Source organism: Dendropsophus ebraccatus, chromosome 11 (assembly GCF_027789765.1).
Source record: "Dendropsophus ebraccatus isolate aDenEbr1 chromosome 11, aDenEbr1.pat, whole genome shotgun sequence".
NCBI classification, from domain to species: domain Eukaryota; kingdom Metazoa; phylum Chordata; class Amphibia; order Anura; family Hylidae; genus Dendropsophus; species Dendropsophus ebraccatus.
The window spans coordinates 40,634,219-40,656,225 of NC_091464.1; the positions used below are offsets into that span (position 1 = coordinate 40,634,219).

General features: G+C 37.8%; 1 protein-coding gene across 1 annotated transcript in view; it reads left to right on the plus strand.

The window, feature by feature from the left end:
* The window catches only part of PTCHD1 (patched domain containing 1), a 112,399-nt gene that overhangs the window by 45,693 nt on the left and 44,699 nt on the right, over positions 1-22,007 (plus strand). Inside the window, exon 2 of the mRNA XM_069945985.1 lies at positions 3,422-4,082. Within this exon, the coding sequence (XP_069802086.1) occupies positions 3,422-4,082 (661 nt within the window). The remainder of the gene's footprint in view (positions 1-3,421; positions 4,083-22,007) is intronic.

A 22,007-nucleotide genomic window follows, 5' to 3' on the forward strand; every position in this document is an offset into this window, starting at 1 on the left:
GGGAAGAAGTGTATAACTGGGTGTCATCAGCATAAAGATGGTATTGGAAACCAAACCTGCTGAAATACAGTACACCACCTCTAGTATTGACAACAAAAACAGAAGGTGCAGCAGCAACCCACAGGTGCAAGGGCTTACCGTATATTCTCCTCCCAGCGTACACACGGTAAACACCTGCTCTGTAGATATTAAAAAATGAGGATCTTAGCAAACTATTTGATCAGAGAGTACCATGTCACCAATGTTAAGGCGTCCTCGAGACATGGTCCCTACTCTAGCATATTCACACTAGCAATGGCCTCTCCTGGGCTGAATAAGCCTACAACTGGGCAGATAGGAGCCAAATGATCTCTTTTATAGCACCCTTGGGACATGGGTGGAGTGCAGGCCAACAGGAGTTAGCCACACACCCCACATTCAACAGAAAAAAAGGGAAAATTGGCCGCACATCTATGACTCTATTCACACTGCAGGTTGCACGCTGCTCCTGGCTTGAGTACAGACAAAAAAACAGAAGGAGCAGCAGCAACCGACAGGTGCCGGGGCTTACCGTATATACTCCTCCCAGCGTACACACGGTAAACACCTTCTCTGTAGATATTAAAAATGAGGATCTTACCAAACTATTTGATCAAACAGAGAGTACCATGTCGCCAACGTTAAGGCGTCCTCGAGTAATGGTCCCTACTCTAGCATTTTCACACTAGCAATGGCCTCTCCTGGGCTGAATAAGCCTACAACTGGGCAGATAGGAGCCAAATTATCTCTTTTATAGCAGCCTTGGTACATGGGTAGAGTGCAGGCCAACAGGAGGTAGCCACACACCCCACATTCAACAGAAAAAAAGGGAAAATTAGCCGCACATCTATGACTCTATTCACACTGCAGGTTGCACGCTGCTCATGGCTTGAGTACAGACAAAAAAACAGAAGATGCAGCAGCAACCCACAGGTGCTAGTATTGAGTTAGTGTATGACCCATGTGTGACTATTTTAAATAGGCATGAAGCATAGGCCGAAGTAGGCATGATCAGCGTACCTCGGGGAAAAGTAGCAAAATTTTGTGCAGCAATGTGGTTGCAAAATTTTGCTACTTTTCCCAAACCAAAAAAAGTCTAAATTATTGATAATGCTTTCACTATATATATATATATATATATATATATATATATATATACAGTATATATACGGTATATATGTTCTTTTAACCCCTTTTCATATAAGGACGTACTCGTACATCCTGTGGTGAGTGGGGGGGGGGTTCGTAGAGGGGTCACGCTGTAATCTCGCTCTTAACCGCCAGGCCTGCATTTACAAAGCCAATCAGTGGTGGTTTAGGGGATGGATCCCCCACCCCCCGATGGGATCGTGAAGGGGTGATCCATTCTACTGCCTGGGCCAGCCCTCTATGCTCTATTGCTCTGGGCTCTTAGTGTGTAAAACAAAAAAGTTTTTTCATCAATTAAAAATACCATCACATAATAAAAGTTTAAATCATGCCCCTTTTCCCATCTTATAGCTAAAAATTAAAAATTATTGCTGCATGTGGAATCGCCCAAGCTATTAAATTATCGCATTAAGTGAAAAATCTTACCAAAGTGCAAAACTGATGATTTTTGGTCACATCAAATTTATAAAAATTGTAATTAAAAGTTATCAAAGTTGCATATTCACAAGCAAGGTACCGATAAAAAGTACAGTCCCATAGACCAAAGGATAAAAACGTTATAAGGATTAGAATAAAGAAATTTTAAAGACATTTTTTTTTCTTAAAAGGTGTTATTTATTTTTTTTTTTTTTAAAAGCTGTCAAATAAAATAAAAGTTATACAAATTACCTATCGTTATAATCGTATTGACTTAGATGAAATAGATGAAATGTCAGTTTTACAATTGGCCAAAAAGCGTAAACATGAAACCCCACAAAATGAAAAATATTGGGGGTTTTTTAATTATTTTTCAATTTCACTGCACAAATATTTTTTTACTCATTTACAGCATATTTTATGGAAAAATTAAGACTGTCATTGTCCGAGTAAAATTGGTATCACAAAAAATAAGGGCTTGTGTGGGTCTGTAGGTAAAAAAATGCAAGCGCTATGACCTTATAAACATGAGGAGGAAAAAACAAAAGTGCGAAAATGAAAAATGGCTTGGGAGGGAAGGGGTTAAGAGAAACACAGTGATACTGGATTTCCAAAAACTATCTGGCTTTATGTTCAGGGCTACCCTGTGGGTTACTTAGTACTACTAATTCTTCGCTCCTCGAGGCAACAGAAAGAAGTGAGTAGTGATGCAAATCATATTCCCCGCACTCATGCTAATTTTTCTGCCTTAGAGGAAGCTTCTTGTCAACTCCAACATGCTGTCTATGAGAATAAGTAAAACCCAAGTCAACACAACATGTCGCTTGCATAATATTTAGATACTAGCAATGTAAGAAGCTGAAAATGTTTCTTTTTTTTGTCATTTCTGTTTGGAATGTATTCACAGTCTTACTAATTACTAAGTGACTTTCTACAGTATATCTTTCTGAACAATTGTGTGTGTCTCTTGGATATCTGCACAGATACACAGATGGAATTCACAATATATTTATACATGGCAGATTTGTTGCAGAAATATTTGTAAAAATTTGTTCCAAACATTTGAATGAGATTGCAGCACGTGCATGAAATTACTGAAAGCCGTAATGAGATGATTGGGGCAGTCTCAACAAACCGGCAAAATGAGAACATACTCTATGAGCTATGGATTGCTAGCTACTGCTATTCTAACTGCTTATGGAAGCATTAATATAGAACAGGGAACGGGTACCTGGGCTTTGGCTGTCTATGCATGGTGGGAATTGTAGTTTTGCAAAATTTGTGGAGGGCCACATAGAATATATACAATTTAGCCATTTACTTCTTCTCGTCTTATGCCAAGATCATTCACTATCAATTTGCTAATCAAACTTGTGTGGCAGAGATGAAGAGGTTATCAACTTGTTGGCAGATCAGGTTACAGCAGCTGCCCATAAATGCATATGAGAAAGCTGACGGATCTCAAGCATCCCGTTTTCCTTAGCTGTAAGTGTTTCTGGCGTCCCGCTTCCTCTGGAAATGGCTGGTCCAGCTGTTTCCACAAGGAGCAGGACATCACCAGATGTTTCTAAAACAGTGAGCAGTGTGGAACGGTCGGCCAAAGATCTGTCAGTGTCGGGGGAGAGGGGCGTAAATGCGGGGGCATTACTCATGTCCCCTGCATCTATGTCAAGATCAATAATGGTAAATTTATACCGGACAACCCCTTTAAGCTCTTTATATTTATGTATATATTTTTAGACTTGATTATTACATGGACTAGAGGTATTTTCTAGACTTCACATCAAGGAACAAAACATTACCCATTAATACTTTTTTTTCTTTCTCTCTTTTACAGTTTCACTCTTCAGTAAAAAGGATTCAAGTCCACCGACCAGGGTTCAATTACACATTTGCTCACATTTGCATGTTGAGCAATGAGAAAACCTGCATAGTGGATGATATAGTACACATTTTGGAGGAACTGAAGGCAGCTCGCTCTTTAAATCGAACAAACTTTGTCATTACTTATCCCATCACACAGTTAAAAGACGGCAGAGAAGTTTACAATGGGCACCAGTTGGGAGGTGTCACCGTGCACAGCAAAGATCGAGTTAAGTCTGCAGAGGCCATTCAGCTCACGTATTATCTGCAGGCAATCAACTCCATCAATGAAATTGTGGCTGAAAAGTGGGAATCTATTTTTTGCGAGACTGTAGAAAGCTTTCAAAGGTTAAACAGAGAGGTGAAAATGTACCCTTTCACGTCCTCATCTCTAGGAGAAGATTTTCAGAAAACCAGCAGGGTTGCAGAACGTTACCTGATCACAAGTCTTATCTTAGTTGTTTCATTAGCCATCTTGTGCTGTTCCATGCAGGACTGTGTTCGAAGTAAACCTTGGCTGGGTCTACTTGGACTTGTGACTGTCACTCTTTCCACTCTCACTGCTGCAGGGATCATCAATTTGACAGGAGGAAAATATAATTCTACTTTCCTTGGAATTCCATTCATCATGCTAGGTAAATAGTTTTCTTTATTATTTATAGATGCAAGCCAAAGGAGCTGGATAAGTATGAGCCTAATACGTTTTAAAGGGGTTGTCCAGGCAAAAGCAACATTTGCTCCTCAGCTGGGGGTTATATATGTATAAAAATAATAAACATTCTACACTTACCTCTTCCTGTCCTGTGTAGCTACCATGCTGTTGCTCCACACTGGTCTCCTATTCTTCCAGGTTGTCTGCCATCACATCCCTATAGGACTTGCTCACTCAGCCAATTAGTGACGGAGATGGGGCACTAATTTGCTGAGTGGGCTGGCCCTGTGGGGTTGGAATGGCACACAACCCAGAAGAACTGGAGACCACCATCTCCATGACAACTGTGGAGAACCAGAGAAGGAGAGCATAGCACTTTTTATTATTTTATAACCCCAAGCCTGCATGTAAATTTTGCCTTTGTCCTGACATTGCTTATATATATATATATATATATATATATATATATATATATACACATATATTTTTTATGTTCAAAATGTAATAACAAAAGCCAATACAAATAAAATCAAGTGAATTTTCTTCATTTGAACCTGTTCATTTGAATATGCTTCTCTGTCTACAAGGAGGGGATTATAAAGCAGGAGGTGCTGAGCCAATTCATATATAGTTTTCTATAAAATGTGTTGTTTATTAATTTCATTCCCTGCCGCCTTGTAATTTAAAATGATAGAATCCGCTAGTCCACAAAGGGCAATCACAGATTTTTTTGGCCGCAAATCAGATTGCGCAATGACCATGTAAACCTTTATCAAAATGTATATAAAAACAAACTATTTCACAATGCGTTTTAAGGCCGGCATTTTACAAATTTTTATATGGTCATTGCACTGTTAGCTCCAAATGTAAGTGATGCTTACAGAAAAAGTTGCTGCTATATTTATGGAGGTTATCGGAACTAGTGTTGTATGTGAAAATGTAGTCATCATAGTGGTTGACATTTTTCTGGACTTTCTCGCAGTAATGCTATTGAATTATACAATAGTCAGTTTCTTCCAATTTTAAAATGGTTTCAACCAGGCAGCAATAAGTAGCATTCAACTATATAGTAAATAGTGATAAGATAGAATTTTGACAGTTTGAAGTCGAGTTTACTTTAAGAATTTGGGTTTTTAAAGAGATATATCTGCTCTTCTTTAATGCTATGGCTATCTTTAATGCTATGGCTGCCAATTCTTTTAGTAGGTAAATTTCAAAATGAAGCCCATTGACAAATTGGATCTTGAAATGTTTTATGATTACTGACCACATTGCTCTGGAAACCAAATTCACAATATTAAATCCTTCTGAACAGCAGAGTTTCACATTTAAAGAGGGTGCCCAGGCAAAACTAACTTTTTCTCTATCTACAGGATAGGGGACAAGTACCCCCCGCTGATCTGCGTATCGGTCCTCAGCTCCTTTGTTGTGAATACAGCCACGGGTACAACCGGGTAGAGCATTCTACTCTTTCCGATGGCTCAATAGGAATGAATTAAGCCGTGGGTCATGTGACGTCCCCACGGGTTTATTCATAAGGAGCTGGGGGCCTATACAGAGATCGGCAGAGAGTAGCCCCCCAGGATCTCTTACTTTCCCCTACCCTGTAGTTGACAAGTTAGCTTTGCCTGGACAGTTTCTTAAAGTAATTAAAGATTTTCCAAGGGGAGTAGGGAAAAGAATTTAAAAATCCCTACAGGGGTTATTCAGGTTGTAAAAAAAGTTTTTAAATGGCCCTAACAAGACAAAATAACCAACATTTACCTCTTTCATCCGGTGCTGATCCCCCCTTCAGTTTCCATACAGCATACATACACCTGTCTTCTCTTTTGATCAGACAGAGGACTGCTGCAGCTTATCAGCAGCCTTAGCAGTCACATGCCACGCTCCTGGTCTCATGTACCCAATCACTGAAGAGCAAAGCCAGGAGTATGGTATATGACCAAAGAGGTGGCTGATTAGCTGCAGTGGTCATGTGCTGTCCACTATGAGAGGAAGACTGGGGTGCTAACCAGAGCCTGGATAAGGGATCAGCACAGGATAGAAGAGATGAGTAACTATCAGATTGTTTAATCTTATTTGGGATAATTGGTAATTCCTTTTTATAGAATTTATGTCATGAAATGGTCATATCCAAAGATGTTGTGTCATACTGACACATGACTGCTGAAGCCAATCCCAGGCTGCAGCAGCTGGATATCCAGACACAAGGGAAGAATCTTCATAGAGAAACAAAGGAGATAAACTAATTTTGTAAAAACATTTTTAATGCCCTGCATTGGAGAAGCTGCACCAACATCAGTCTGATTTGGTTGAATTTCCACCGGATTATGCATCAGATTGATTGCTGAATTATCTAAAACAAATCTCAGTCTTATGAGATGATCCTAAGGACTTATGCATATAAAGTAGACTTCTCAAGATTTTACGCAGTACTTGCCCTTTGGGCAAGCAAGGATTGGCATACAGTGGGCAGGAAAAGGGGCTCTGAGCTATGGCAGCCACTGACATCCATAATCTATTAAGAGGTGTCTGTCTCCTAATAAAGAATGCGAGTGTTAGTAAAGTCCCCCCATATGGTTAGCTCAGTTATTGAAAATTAAACAATTCAAGAAACCATTTTAATGAAGCAACTAGATCCAACCATCTCTGGTAATATTACATATGAAACTACTAAATAATATGTTTTAAGTGGATGTCTTTGCATTGATCCACACAAAAAAATAAAAAAATTTTTGACCTTGAACTACCCCCCTTTCATTAGTTTGTGTTTTTTTTTTCAGTGTACCCCCCTTTTCTTTTATTGTTTGGTTCAGAGTGAGGTTTTTATCATAAATCATCATTGACAAATAACATTGTGGATCTTTTGTGTAGATGTCTCTGCAACCATACATATTGCCCCTATCTCTAGAATTATATAAACCAATATATTTGAGTAAAACTTTGAGTAAAAAATTTTGAAATCAAAAGCTCATTGTTGTTGTTCTTTTGTTAAAGTCTTTGGAATCCTTGATATTTTTTCTGGTGCACATAGATTTTAACAAGAATTGATTTCTGGTTGAAATCAAGCACAGAACATTGTTAACATGAACTGTGAATGATTTTATTGGTGACCAGCTGGGAATATTAGGGTATCTATTCTAGTCATTACACAGCCATTTAGGATAACAAGTATGCTTCATTTAAAATGATAAAGAGAAGCACATGTAGGATAGGGCCCAAATGTGCAATGTATTCATCATTCTATTCCCTTAAACAATGAAAGCTAGCAATTGGAAGTTTTTTTGTTGTTTTTTTCACTAAATCCAATGCACAATTCCCAAAGGCAAATTGCCCTTTCTTCAGGTTGATCTGAAGAAGGGAGAATTACCTCCTGAAATGTGTCATTGTCTCTGTACATTTATAATTAGAATGAAGGCCTCTCCACTAAGGCTGGGTTCACACTACGTATATTTCAATCAGTATTGTGGTCCTCATATTGCAACCAAAAACAGGAGTGGAATGAAAACACAGAAAGGCTCTGTTCACACAATGTTGAAATTGAGTGGATGGCCGCCATATAACAGTAAATAACTGCCATTATTTCAATATAACAGCCGTTGTTTAAAATAACAGCAAATATTTGCCATTACATGGCGGCCATCCACTCAATTTCAACATTGTGTGAACAGAGCCTTTCTGTGCTTTCAATTCACTCCTGGTTTTGGTTGCAATATGAGGACCACAATACTGACTGAAATATACTGTGTGTGAACCCAGCCTCAGTCTATGTGAGACATTTGGGACCTCACTTTTATGGAGTGCAGCACCCTCTACAAAGACATTTTCACTACAAACCACTCAATAAATAAATGCCCAGGTCTTATATTTTGACTTAAATAAAAGTAAAAAAAATGTAAGGCTATGTTCACACGCTGTGAATGACCGGCCGCTCCGTGGCCCTGGCCAGGTCACGGAACGGCCGGTCTCTGCCCGGATCATCCCAGACGGTACTTAAGCATGCCCGCATCGAAACCTCCCACAGCACACAACAAGGCAAGCGGCCGGAGCCACTCGCTTCATTGTGTGAACTGACAGGGTTTCCTACGGCCGCAATTCATTGAATTGCGGCAGCAGAAAACTGACTTGTCATTTATTTGCGGCGCCACAGAGCGTATACGATGTGTATACGCTCCGGCCGGGATCCCATAGAGGAATAGGCAATGTTCAACACTGCATAAAGTACGTCCGTTGTTGCCGATGGCAACAACGGCCATACTTTTACGTAGTGTGAACATACCCTAATATAGTTTTAGGTAATATTTATGCAAAAATATAGAATTTTTTATTTATAACAGTAAATGTTACTTAGGGTTCTTTTATGTCTATGTTCACACAATATCAAAAAAAAAAGAGAAAAGGCGTCTGCCTTTTCTATTTAAAAAAACGTCCATTATTGCCGCCATTTAATTGACTTCAATGCTAAGCACCCCTGCAGTAATGCCACCCCTGCAGTAAAGAACGGACTCCATTGATTCCATTCCAATCAGCAACTGTTCTTTACTCAAAAATTATGTTGTGTGAACATAGCCAAAGGCCAATTAGTCACCTAAACTAGAATAATGTACCAACAGCCGTCACTGCCAAACATCATCTCCATCGTTTTAAACGGAGAGGAAAAAACATAGCAAAATCAAATCTCTTACATGGCTTAATGATTGGGTGCCCAGGGTCGAATAAATAGTTCCTGGGGCCATGGTCATACAATCATTGAGCCCTGTTTGAGACTCGATCTGCTAGATCACTGCTCATATCAGGCCTGTATAAAAGGACCCTAATACCCTGACAGTTATTTTTATAAATTACATTTTTACTTTTTACAAGTATGCATTAAAAAGACTGAGCTTCAAAAAAGGATATGGTTCCTTGATGGTGGCAAAAAGGCTACCATCCAATGAAAGACTATATAAAGGCTTTATTAGGTATTTCTTTTATTCCAGTTCATTGAGTTACCCAATTTTTCATAGTTCACATAATTTATACTATATTCTATTAACGTAATAAATCTTCAGCTCATCCAAAACACTTGATCAATGAGGCAAATCTTATACCTTTTCTCTACTCCATGCCTAAATCCTAAATCTTTTGTGGAGATAAATATACATATATATATATATTAGAGATGAGCAAACCTCGAGCATGCTCGAGTCGATCCGAACCCGAACTCTCAGCATTTGATTAGCGGTGGCTGCTGAACTTGGATAAAGCCCTAAGGCTATGTGGAAATCATGGATATAGTCATTGGCTGTATCCATGTTTTCCAGACAACCTTAGAGCTTTATCCAAGTTCAGCAGCCCCAGCTAATCAAATACCGATCGTTCGGGTTCGGATCGACTCAAACCCGAACCCGGTTCGCTCATCTCTAATATATATATATATATATATATATATATATATATATACTGGACAGAAATTAAGAGTTATCTTAAGAATATCTTAAAACATACTAAAATAAATGAAATCTGGAGGATAGATAGTTCCAAATTACACAACTACATTATTTATCGATGGGACAAATCTGTTGTGTAAGAAGTATTTTTACGGATCACAAAAAATTTGCCTTTATAACTAAATGAAGCCACTTTTTAACGTACTGCACATCAAAATGATGTTCCTATGGCTTGTAAACAGTTACATGTGTGTTAGATACAGTAGTTACTAGTAAGCATTAATACATTCAAGAGTCAAGAGCCATTTCCACATAACTATAACTCCTTTTTTAGTTACAGGAATAATTTCTCATTTCATAATTCTTATTTACTGTTGATCCTTTAAATTTAACAGGCATTGCATATTTTACAATTTATACCGAACCATTATAATGAGAGTACAGCTTGAAATCCCAATACAGACAGTCCTGTTTCAAACGGCAACAAAGGCATGGAATATTACCTTATTTCACCTTCTATTCCTTTTCCTTTCATCAAGATATCGACCGCACACATTTCAAATGGTGCTGCATTTCATCAGGGGTCTTGTACAGCAGCATAAACTTTTGGATGGAATTTTCAGCATGACAAGTAAGGTATTAATGTCAGACGTAATGCCAGCTGAAATTATTAAAACGTTCAACTTTATTTGGTCTACACTAAAAAAAATATCAATTCAGCATTCCATAAAAAGAAAAATATGCCATATAAATGTAACTCCTTTCCAAGTTACACCACCTACAAATAAATAATGCTGGACAGTATTCTACATATATTGAAAAAATACTTTATTGATTACATACATAGAAATATATATTATTTAAAAACACATATTAAAAAAGGGAGCAAAAAACCATACAATACATACATCAGATGGTATAAGGGGCAGAGCAAATAAATAAATAATGTAGCTACTATATCTCAACCATTGATGGTATATCAATCAGCCCACAGAGGTAAGAAAGTGCATGGGAAAATGTAAACCAATATATATAGAGCTGCAAGTGCAGTCCAAGTGCAACCTAGTGCAAAATCACATATAGTGTCAAATTCATACAAATATAATCAAACCTCAGGGTATATAATCCATGATATGTAGTCCTGCCCTGTACCCCCACTCAGTCCTGTTTCAAACGGCAACAAAGGCATGGAATATTACCTTATTTCACCTTCTATTCCTTTTCCTTTCATCAAGATATCGACCGCACACATTTCAAATGGTGCTGCATTTCATCAGGGGTCTTGTACAGCAGCATAAACTTTTGGATGGAATTTTCAGCATGACAAGTAAGGTATTAATGTCAGACGTAATGCCAGCTGAAATTATTAAAACGTTCAACTTTATTTGGTCTACACTAAAAAAAATATCAATTCAGCATTCCATAAAAAGAAAAATATGCCATATAAATGTAACTCCTTTCCAAGTTAAAAAAAATAATTTCTCACTTCAAAATTATAATTTACTGTTGATCCCTTACATTTTACTGACATTGTATATTTCACAGTTTATACTGAATCATTATAATGCACCTGAGAGTTCCCTCTGCAGTACACAGCTATTTCTTATTCTCTTAATTTCAGGTGATGGAACCAGAGCAGCAGTATTCACACAGCCACATCCTCCCTTACTACTTTGGTCAATCATAGCTTAGCACTTAGGCCCCCTAAACATGACTATGGCTGATTTTATTGTCAGGAAACATTGATCAGGAAGCCTTCAGGGAACCATAAATGTTTTCTGACTATAAAACAGAGTTCTAGGCTGTTTCCCAGTAGTACTCAAACAGTCGCATCCAACCTTACTTCTCTGGTCAATCATAGAATAGCACTTAGGCTCCCTACACATGACCATGGCTGATTTACGGTAAGGAAACAATGTACACAAAGCCAACCTTACTTCTCTGGCCTATCACTTAGGGCCCCTGCACACAACTATGGCTGATTTTACAGTGAGGAAAAACTCATCAGGAAGCCTTCAGGAAACCATCAGTGTTTTCTGAATGTAAAAGCAGAGTTCTGGCTTTGCGAGCATAAAAGTGGCGTCACTCATTTTCCACAACATTGGGAGGAAGAGAGCAGCCTCTTGTGGTCGGTCAGAAGAGTCAGAAATGTAACTGACAGGGCCGGCAGCCAATAACTCCTGACCTGGTAAAACACAGTGCCACATTTAACTGTATACGCTCCTGATGAGGGGATCATACAATTAAAAGGCGAGCGTTAACACTCAACGGTTCTTGCCTGAGTGCTGCACTGGACCGGGCTGCCATGTAGAGCATCTGGAATTCCAGACATCTGGAGATGCCCATTATTAGGTCCTATAATTTATAATTACACTAAACTGGGAGATGATTTAAAGTACAATGCTATACATGGCATGTGGAGGGAAAATATGTTATTAATTGAGATACTAAGTTTCCAAGATATGTGAGTAGAAAGGAAAGAAACAGCAGCAGCACAATAAGAAAGGTGTTTACACTATAAACTTTCTATATCCAGATTTATTATCAATGTATTATTATACAGTATGTGTGTCAGACATCACTACACAAGAAGTGATCACTACCCCTTTTAATGAAGATCCATGAGTCGACATAATACATTGACTAGGTAGTGCTGGAACATGGTAATTTATGGTGGAGCTGGATTGTGTGTATGCACCTATTGTTATAAGCTGCAGGTTTTCTGCACGCACAGCTTCCTTAGGATTTCAATAGGCTTGAGGTTGGAGGTCGAAACAGCTATAACCCATATAAAGATATCTTACAACACATAGAAAGGTACAGGTAAAAACTGATTTTTTTTCCCCCCATCCATCACTACAGCACAGGTTTAAAAAACCCTGTAACCTAGGATTCATTTTAAGAAAGTATTAGTCTTATATATAGTTTTATAGTTTTGTATGATTTAACTTCACAAACTACACTGGACCAACTATCTGTGGGTTGTGGTCAGTAAAAAAAAAAATTGAGATGGTCTGTTATATTTTACTATAAAATAGAATGTTTTTTTTCTGATTTTATAAAAAACATGGTATACTGAATAACAAGTTTCCTTTCTATCCTTTCTATCGAATGACTCCCTCTATAAATAGTTCTAGATCATTACAGCGGCTTCTAACATTGCACTTGCTCTGTTACGTATAGGCACTTCTAAATATAGTTACATTTATTGGACTCTTTCTTGATGTTTACAAAATAAAAGCTGCAGGCTTATTCTTGAAAGATACATATAATATCTAGTAGGATTTCTAATTTAAAAAATAAAAGTATTAGAAAAAAGTATATATGTGAGTGTATATATTATATACCTCAATAATAATAATCACTAAACACTGACCAAAGGAAACATTTGAGATGTATACTTCTTGGCTATGTCCCCACAACATCTTTCTTTTTTTTTTTTTTTCTTTTTTTTTTTGCAGTTTGAAGCCAAATAACATGTTGTTTCATAATGATGGCCTTTATTGCAAAAAAAGGTCCGTCCTTATAAGCCTTTCTCTGCATTTTCTTTATAGACAAAACACCAATGTGTTTTATGACAGTTGAAATGAATGGGGGGGTTAAGCTGGCCATACATCTCTATGTGTATGGTGTTGCTATCTACCTGCTTATCTAGGCCTCCAGCAGTACAATTTAGCTGTCATCTGTTATTAGATCCCTGTCCTCTAATGTTAATGAGATGACTCTGCTGATCCTATAGACAACTGCAGAAAACAGTCAATGTCACCTTATTGTACGGTGTAAAAACTGAAATATTTTAAGGATTTATTATGGATAGATAACAATTGACTGTTTTTAAGTATAAATGATGAATATTTGCATTCATTAAAAGTAAGTCGGGATTATGAAAATGGTCATCCCACTAAAACATAAGGCGTATTAGAATGTTGCCTACTTCTTTATTATACTGTGACCGGTCTTAAAAATAATAGTGCTTGTCCATTTATGATAAAACATAGATGCAAAAGATAATAAGACAAATTTACTATTATCAAGAAATGGATGTTTTTTGCTTACAAAAAGGTGTGAACATGGCCAAAAGGTATACATTTTTCCAATACAGTTTTTCTCTGTTGCTTTCATGGGTATAAAACGTGGCTGTATTTTTATTCCATTAAATTGCTACATTTAAAGTGTCACTGTCGTTATAATTTTCAAAATCTAAATCAACAGTAGATGTGATATAAAGCAAGTTTGCAATTTACATTCATTTTTTTAGTTACCATGCTTTAAAACAAAGCTATACTTACTTGTATTCAGATCCAGTCTTCTGAAGGCAGATTTTTAGTCTTGTAGATTTTTATGGCTCAATACATCCGTCAATCACATGACTGCCTTCTCAGTGAGCTTGGAGATGACCAGGACTTTTTGCATTGGGCACAAGACTAAAAATCTGCCTTCAGGAGACTGGACCTGGATACAAGTAAGTATAGCTTTGTTTTAAAGCAAGGTAACTTAAAAAAATGAATGTAAATTGCAAACTTGCTTTATATCATATCTGCTGTTGATTTAGATTTATTAAAATTAACAATTAACAATAGTGACACTTTTAAGTCTACGGGAAAAAGTCTTTTTTTTTTTAATGTGTGCACAGACAGCAATAGGCTTTCCTCCCCTGGAGGGATATCTGGCTATTCCTGTGTTTTGAAACTCATAACTGAGGCTCCACATACCCCTCTTTTGCATATTTAAATTTATAGGGGGCAATGTATCAATGGAGATGCTTCGGTGAGTACTCCATTTGATTTTTTTTGTCGCTGTTCTCCCTGAGCTGAGCGATTTCTGTATTGTGTTGGTCTATTTTTCATTGCCCCTCTTAGCCAGAATCCTACTCCACACTGACAAGGGGCAACTACTCTGAAATGGCTGTCTGTGGATGGATGCCTGCCTTGGTAAACCCTTGTCATGTCGCAATACTCTCCACAGAGTTAGACTTTGACACAAAAGGGACAACCCTGGTATTTTTTATGTTTTTACTCGCAACTGAGGGGGTACGTATCAGGATAGTTTGGGGATCTCCCCACTGGGAGTCCCTCCCTTGGCAATAGGCTTTCCTCCCCTGGAGGGATATCTGGCTATTCCTGTGTTTTGAGATTCATAACTGAGGCTCCACAGACACTTCTTTTGTGTAGCACATTACTAGATTCAAAATATTTGTCTGTCTTGGTTTAATTTTACTGTGTGTGAATGCAGGCTGATAGTTTAAGAGTCCAATGGGCGGTCCTACCTTGTGATTAACAGTTTACCTTGAGTATAAGTATGCATTAAGAGACTGCTGTCAGTCACTGATCTGGACCGTTCACTGCACTCCTAAAACTAGGATGTTCAGGAAAAAAGTTATGCAAGGTATACCGAATCTTTTACTTCAACATTATATATCAATCTTCTCAGCAAATGCTCACTTAAAATAAGTTGTTGTTAGCTTAGATTGCATGTTTATTGAGACAGGCTCTCTTCAAATGTAAAAGACAACCGACAAAAGCACACCAAACTCTTTATTCTAACAAAACCCATTCTACAAATGCAGAAGTAAGAAAAAAATATTTGGGGGTGTTTTTTAAATTGTCTTTAAAAAATAGACAATAGTTATTCTCTTACTCACCTTTTTTGTTTGATCATTACAATGGGTCGGTCTGTAGTTTTTTTTGTTCTTTTATTGTTTTATTTATTTTAATCTCTTATTGCTAAGTTTATTTTTTTGTTTAAATAAAATAGTATCTTAGAACTGTAAACTTTTTCTTCACATCTTAGAATATACTGGCTATGGCTGCTACCAATAAATATTTTTCTAACTAAGTTCCATTGTGCTTTGGAAGGGAAATACATTATTTGAGGAGTCTACAGCAATTGACTATTATTTAAAATATAAACATCTGTACAGCTGCTAATCTCTGAAATTACAATTTATACAATGCAGACAACATTCCCATTTAGGTAAATGGAGTAGTTAAACAGCAAACTGCAAAATTTGTAATTATGTTGTCAGCTAAAAGCAGATGGATTATCGTAATTAACAAATATGACTTGAAATGCTGCAATCTTGGGATGTGGAAACACAATGTAAGATTGCTTCGCCTTAAATAATAGAATGTTTACAAATGTATTCCAATAGGGTTTCATGCTGAAGCCAATGATTCCTTATTTATTTATTTTTGGTGTGGGGGGATTCCAGTCACAAACAATTGCATTAATGTCAACACCTTAAGATTAGCCTATAAAATTGCATTTAGATACTTTTTCCTATTCTCAATATGTAATAATTTCTATAGAAAATAGGATGCCGTAGACAATAGGGGAGATAAAACAGACTAAAGATTGGGTAGATTTTTTAATAGCCTAAGCCACTGTTATAAATCTGACCCCCAGAGCTGTGCGGGCTGTGGTTGCTGGAGAGGATGATGGCAGGGGGACACTGAGGGACACAGGGCACTGGAGGGACACTGAGCATCCCCCTGCCATCATCCTCTCCACCATTTTGTCCAGGAAGTCACATCACCATTTTATCCAGGAAGTGAAACCTTGATGCAGCAGTAAGTGCAGGAAAAAAACACTTTATATGCATTTCCTGTAATAAGTGTATATTGGTGATTTGTATAACTTTTGGGGGGCAATACAATACTTTAATAAAACATTTTTGCCTGACTTCTCCTTTAATTAAGCAGGATTACAATAAATGGACATACCGGGACACTTTATGCAATTCAAGCCAGTGCACTATGATCAGATAACAGCATAGGCTTTTATCATTTTGATTGGATCAATTCAGGGGCTTCAAATGTAAACATGACATGCTTATTATAATTATTATTATTATTTTTTTTATCTTGCACCATATTGAGATTGGGACAACTCTTGGTTTCATTGTTTTTTAGCATGAGGGGGGGGGGTGGCGTCAAAGAAAATGATATGTAAAGTCTTTATTGTAAGCATAACCAGAAAATATCTTAGTACACAGCAGACATGTATATTCTTACCGCTCTAAGCATAAAACAAGCAAGATGGTGGAATTTATTAATTAATTTTACAAATATTAAGAATGAGGCAACTCTGAGGATAGTCTTAATTTAAAAAAAAAAATATTCCTTTTTGTCTAGTCTACAGCCCTGTATGAGGACTTATGGGTCTCCATGGTAACAGACTACAAACAATACCTGTATAGTCTGACCCTGCAGTCATACTAGCCTCCCTTGACTCCTACTTTGGGATAATCTATTGACTGTTGGAAAAAGGAGTGCAGAATTAAACTGTACATAGTTTGTACGTAGTCAGATGTTACAGTGACATGGTCAGCATGGAAGCTTTTGATTTTTTTTTTTATGAAGGCACTTTGCAAAGTTGCTTCTTTATAGGTCATTATAAATTATAAATAATTGTCATTTTGGGCTTGGGTGTTCAGAAATTGACTGACCAAAGAGCGGAGAGAAGTGCATGCTAAGCATGTATTTTTTTCCCAGCTCTGTGCCATGTGACTAAGATGACCCCTAATGTAAGTCTAAGGGACTAACTTAGATGTGCATGCAGCTCATTCTAGCAAAACGTCAGGGTCTGAACACCAAGACTCTGACCAATAAAAACTTCAAGAGAAGTTTTTTTTTTAAGTGACAGGAACACTTTTAAAGTGGCTAGACACCTTTAACAATGGAGAGGGGAGGGGGAAGCCAAAGCCAACCCCTATCTCTACTAACATCATTTGTCAATAGAGTGTTGGAAGAGCCCTATGCACTTTATACTGACAGCCAAACTCGTTATGTATAGTGGGTTCAGCCGACAGAAAAATAAGACATGGAGAGAGAGAAGTGGCTGTACATCACACATATGGCTGATACTAATGCTGCTAAGCCTATTTTGAAAAAAAACAACTTCAGGATGTTGGAATATGAATTGATCAAGCCATATCGCCCCGTGTACCAACGTGCAGGTCTACTGGTTCACACAAGTCCCTACGCTAACTCCACACCGTGTTGGTCAGCGACCGCCACCCCCGCAAAGCGTGCACATGCAGGGAAGGGAGGCCATGGAATAGCCCTGCAACCCCCATGTCACAGGACCAAACCCAAAGTGCCCCCCCAAAGTCCCAGCCAGCACCACCGGCGGGGAAAGCTGCCCCCAAACAACACAAGTATGGATATGGTATTACACTCACCAAAACTGTTGCAGACAGAAAGGGAAAAACATGGAGGTACTGTCATGTGAGCACAGGTATATGCTCTGCTGACTTAGGTCACATGGGTCTTTTAAAGGGGAGTGCCATCTGCCCAGTAAGGGGAGAAAAATGCAAAATCCGACATGGAGAGAGAGGAGCGGCTGCACATCACACCTATGGCTGATACTAATGCTGCTAAGCCTATTTTAAAAAAATAATTTCAGGATGTTGGAATATAAATTGATCAAGCCATATTGCCCCGTGTACCAACGTGTAGGTCTCCTGGTTCACACAGGTCCCTACACTAACTCCACACCGTGTCGGTCAGCGACCGCCACCCCCGCAAAGCGTGCACATGCAGGGAAGGGAGGCCATGGAATGGCCCTGCAACCCCCATGTCACAGGACCAAACCCAAAGTGCCCCCCCCCCAAATCCCAGCCAGCACCACCGGCGGGCAAGGCTGCCCCCAAACAACACAAGTATGGATATGGTATTACACTCACCAAAACTGCTGCAGACAGAAAGGGAAAAACATGGAGGTCCTGTCATGTGAGCACAGGTATATGCCCTGCTGACTTAGGTCACATGGCTCTTTTAAATCCCCAGAATGGGGATAAAAATGCAAAATCCGACATGGAGAAAAAATAAAGTGTATAGAGACCTTAAAATGTACCTGTCGCTATAGCTTTCAAAATTGAAATCAACAGTTCATGTGAAAAAAAGCAAGTTTGTAATTTACAGTTATTATCTTTTGTTATTTTGCTGTAAAACAAAGCTGAACTTTGAAATCCAGGTCCAGTCTCCAGAAGGCAGATTTTCTGACTTGTGCTGGTTGAAAAAAAAGAGACTAAACACAGGAATTCCGACCAGTACAGAGAGTCACGGTTCAATGCGTCCATCAGTCACATGACTGTCTTCTCTATGTGAGCACTCAGATGACCTGGGAAACACAGGACTTCCTTCTTTCTGACTCTTTGAGAAAAAAACAGTCAGAAAACAGGAAGTGCTGTGTTTTCCATTATAACTAAAAAAATGAATTTAAATTGCAAACTTCCTTTATATCACATCTACTGTACACAGTTACACTTAAGTCTTTACTATCAACATGGTGAGTATTTTCTTTGTTTATTGTAAGAAGTTACAAGGATGTTATTGGGCAAAAGTTAAACATACAATATGAACACGCCACATGTAGGCTATGTTCACACAACGTCAAAAATGGAGAAAAAACATCCGATTTTGCTATTTAAAAAAAGTCAGTTTTTGCAGCAATTTAACTGACTTCAATGCAATTGCATTGAAGTCAATAGGAAGACGGACGTCCTATGTACACAATGCATTGAAAAACAGACGTTTTTGCCGCGGACGGCAAAATAATGAACATGAACATTAACATTAATTTTTCAATTAAGCCACAACCAAAGGGAAATTAGTAACCCTAAACTAGAATAATGTACCAACACCCGTCATTGCACTAAGGGGATGCCAGACTTCGAAAATCGGACGTCATTTTAAACGAAGCGGAAAAAAACGTTGTGTGAACATAGCCTTACAGTGATCTATATGCATAAATAGCTTTGTGCAAATGTATTGTTCTCAAAAGAGTAGGTATCAGAACAATTGCAAGTTATTAATACCCAGACTATGATTTATGGTGTTAATAATTTAAACTAGAGGTCTTAAACTCCCCCACAGCTAAAGCTGATGTTTATACTGACAGAAATAAAATTTTTAGTTAAGTGAGCAAGCAAGGGTTGTATTTTTTGTTGATAACATAACTCATCTGTGAAAAATGATATAAGCTACCTGGGAATCCAAATGAAAAATCAATATACACAGTGGGATGTCCTTTTGATTCCTCCATGAATACAAGACAGACTTCATTCATTTTCTGAGTAAGGTGGAGGACAAGTTCTTGCTTAGATGCAGTAAAAGAATTCATTTGCAGACAAAATATTTTGACTTTGTTTTATCTTGCACTTACATGACCTGTGCACAGAAATGCTAATATCATATTAATTTCCTTTATTCCACTTTTTATAGTACTTTTTTTATAGTTTTTTTCCCCCTAAATATAAATAAATCCATGGCCCATATGTATTAGGCTGGGTTCACACTACGTATATTTCAGTCAGTATTGTGGTCCTCATATTGCAAGCAAAACCAGGAGTGGATTGAAAACACAGAAAGGATCTGTTCACACAATTATGAAATTGACTGGATGGCCGCCATATAACAGTAAATAACTGCCATTATTTCAATATAACAGCCATTGTTTTAAAATAACAGCAAATAATTGCCAATTTGGCAGTTATTTACTGTTATATGGCGGCCATCCACTCAATTTCACCATTGTGTGAACAGATCCTTTCTGTGTTTTTAATCCACTCCTGGTTTTGGTTGCAATATGAGGACCACAATACTGACTGAAATATACGTAGTGTGAACCCAGCCTTAATCTGTGTAAAACTGGTGTAATTTGTCCATGGCAACCAATCATAGTTCAGGTTTTAATCTTAATTGAAAAGGGAAAAACATTGTTTGTGGGTTGAAAAAAATGCAATTTTGAAAACAATCATAATTATGGCATTTAGTATTCTTTTATGTATACGCCATTCACTGTGCAGCTTTGATAACCTTATTGCACACAATTTTTAAAGGGTACCTTCACACGTACCGAATCCGTAGCGGGTTTTCACGGTGCAATGTTGCAGCAAATTTGCTGCGGATCCAGTGCCATTCATCCCTATGAGAGCAAATACTCTCAGCGAGATTGACATCCCGCTGTGAGTACGTAAGTTAACAGTCCGCAGCCCGCTGCTGAGAGCATACAATACCTGCTCAGCGCCGTGGCTGCATGTGAGGCTCCCGCGCAGCCAATCAGTGTTGCCGTGCACTGATTAACTGAGCAGGACCAATGGGAGCCGGAAATCTCACAACGCAACGCTGAGCAGGAAATGTATGCTCTCAGCAGCGTGGAATCCGCTGCAGATCTGGTACATGTGAAGGCACCCTAAAACAGGAACTGGTGTAAACTGCCCACAGCAACCAATTACAGCTCAGCTTTAAAGGGGTTATCCAGCTAAAATCTTTTTCTTTCAAATTGACTGGTTTCAGGAAGTTATATAGATTTGTAATTAAGTTCTAATTAAAAATATCAAATCTTTCCATACTTATCAGCTGCTGTATGCCCTGCAGGAAATGTTTTCTTTTCAGTCTAACCCAGTGCTCTCTGTTGACATCTCTGTCCGAGACAGTTTTTTATGGGGATTTGCTGCTGCTCTGGACAGTTCCTGTCTCAGACAGAGGTGGCAGCAGAGAGACCTGTGTCAGACTGAAAATAAACAAAAATTTTTTGTAGAACACACAGCAGCTGAGTATGGGAAGAATTGAGATTTTTTTAATAAAAGTAAATTACAAATCTAAATAACTTTCTGAAACCAGTTAATTTTACTATAGCTGTAAGCAGAACTGTCATGGATTGCTGTGGGCAGTCTACACCAGTTCCTGTTTTACACAGTTTGTTAAATCTGGACCTATATTTTAATAGTTTGGACATTCCCACATCTGGTGATACCAAATATTTTAATATTTGTTTTTTTACTCTTTAAATTTGAAAAATGGGAAAAGGGGTTAAATTTATTAGATGAAAGGGGATGGATTTATTTATAGTTTATATAGCACCACAAAGCTGACTTTTTGGACTACCTTGTAATACCGAGCTGATGTGATGTTTCATCTCATTTGGAGAAGCAGAATGCTGCCTGGAGACCTCGTAGGTGGGGGAGGTTCAATTTTTCTAATCTTGTTCCATTGGTTACCATTAAAATCCCTTTATCACATTAGATCCAGATCCCAAAACAGCCCATGTTGCCTTGGGAGGTCTTGTCTGGCCAGGTTCTTAGAATTAAAGTATTAGTATATATAGAAAATACCATTCAGTTGAATGCATATGTATATACTCATATATAGCCAAGTCCATACTCTATGTACTGTAAGTCCATCACTGTGGGTTCAGCACCATTCTGAATGACCAAAGACCAAGTGTGAACAAGTGTGGGATCTACCTGCTCCTATACATTTTTTGTCATTATTATTTATATAAAATTTCTAATTATGCAACGTAGAAAACTCCATTTTATTTTATTTTTTTTACTTTTTTGGGTTGAAGCATCTATGTGGAAATTTATTAAAATAACTAGGAGAAAGAATATTTTTCAAGGGTAAAAAAGAAATTGTATTTTTAATTTTATGTTTTGTCAAAATCTGGAAACTTTCACTTGTCCATTAATAAAA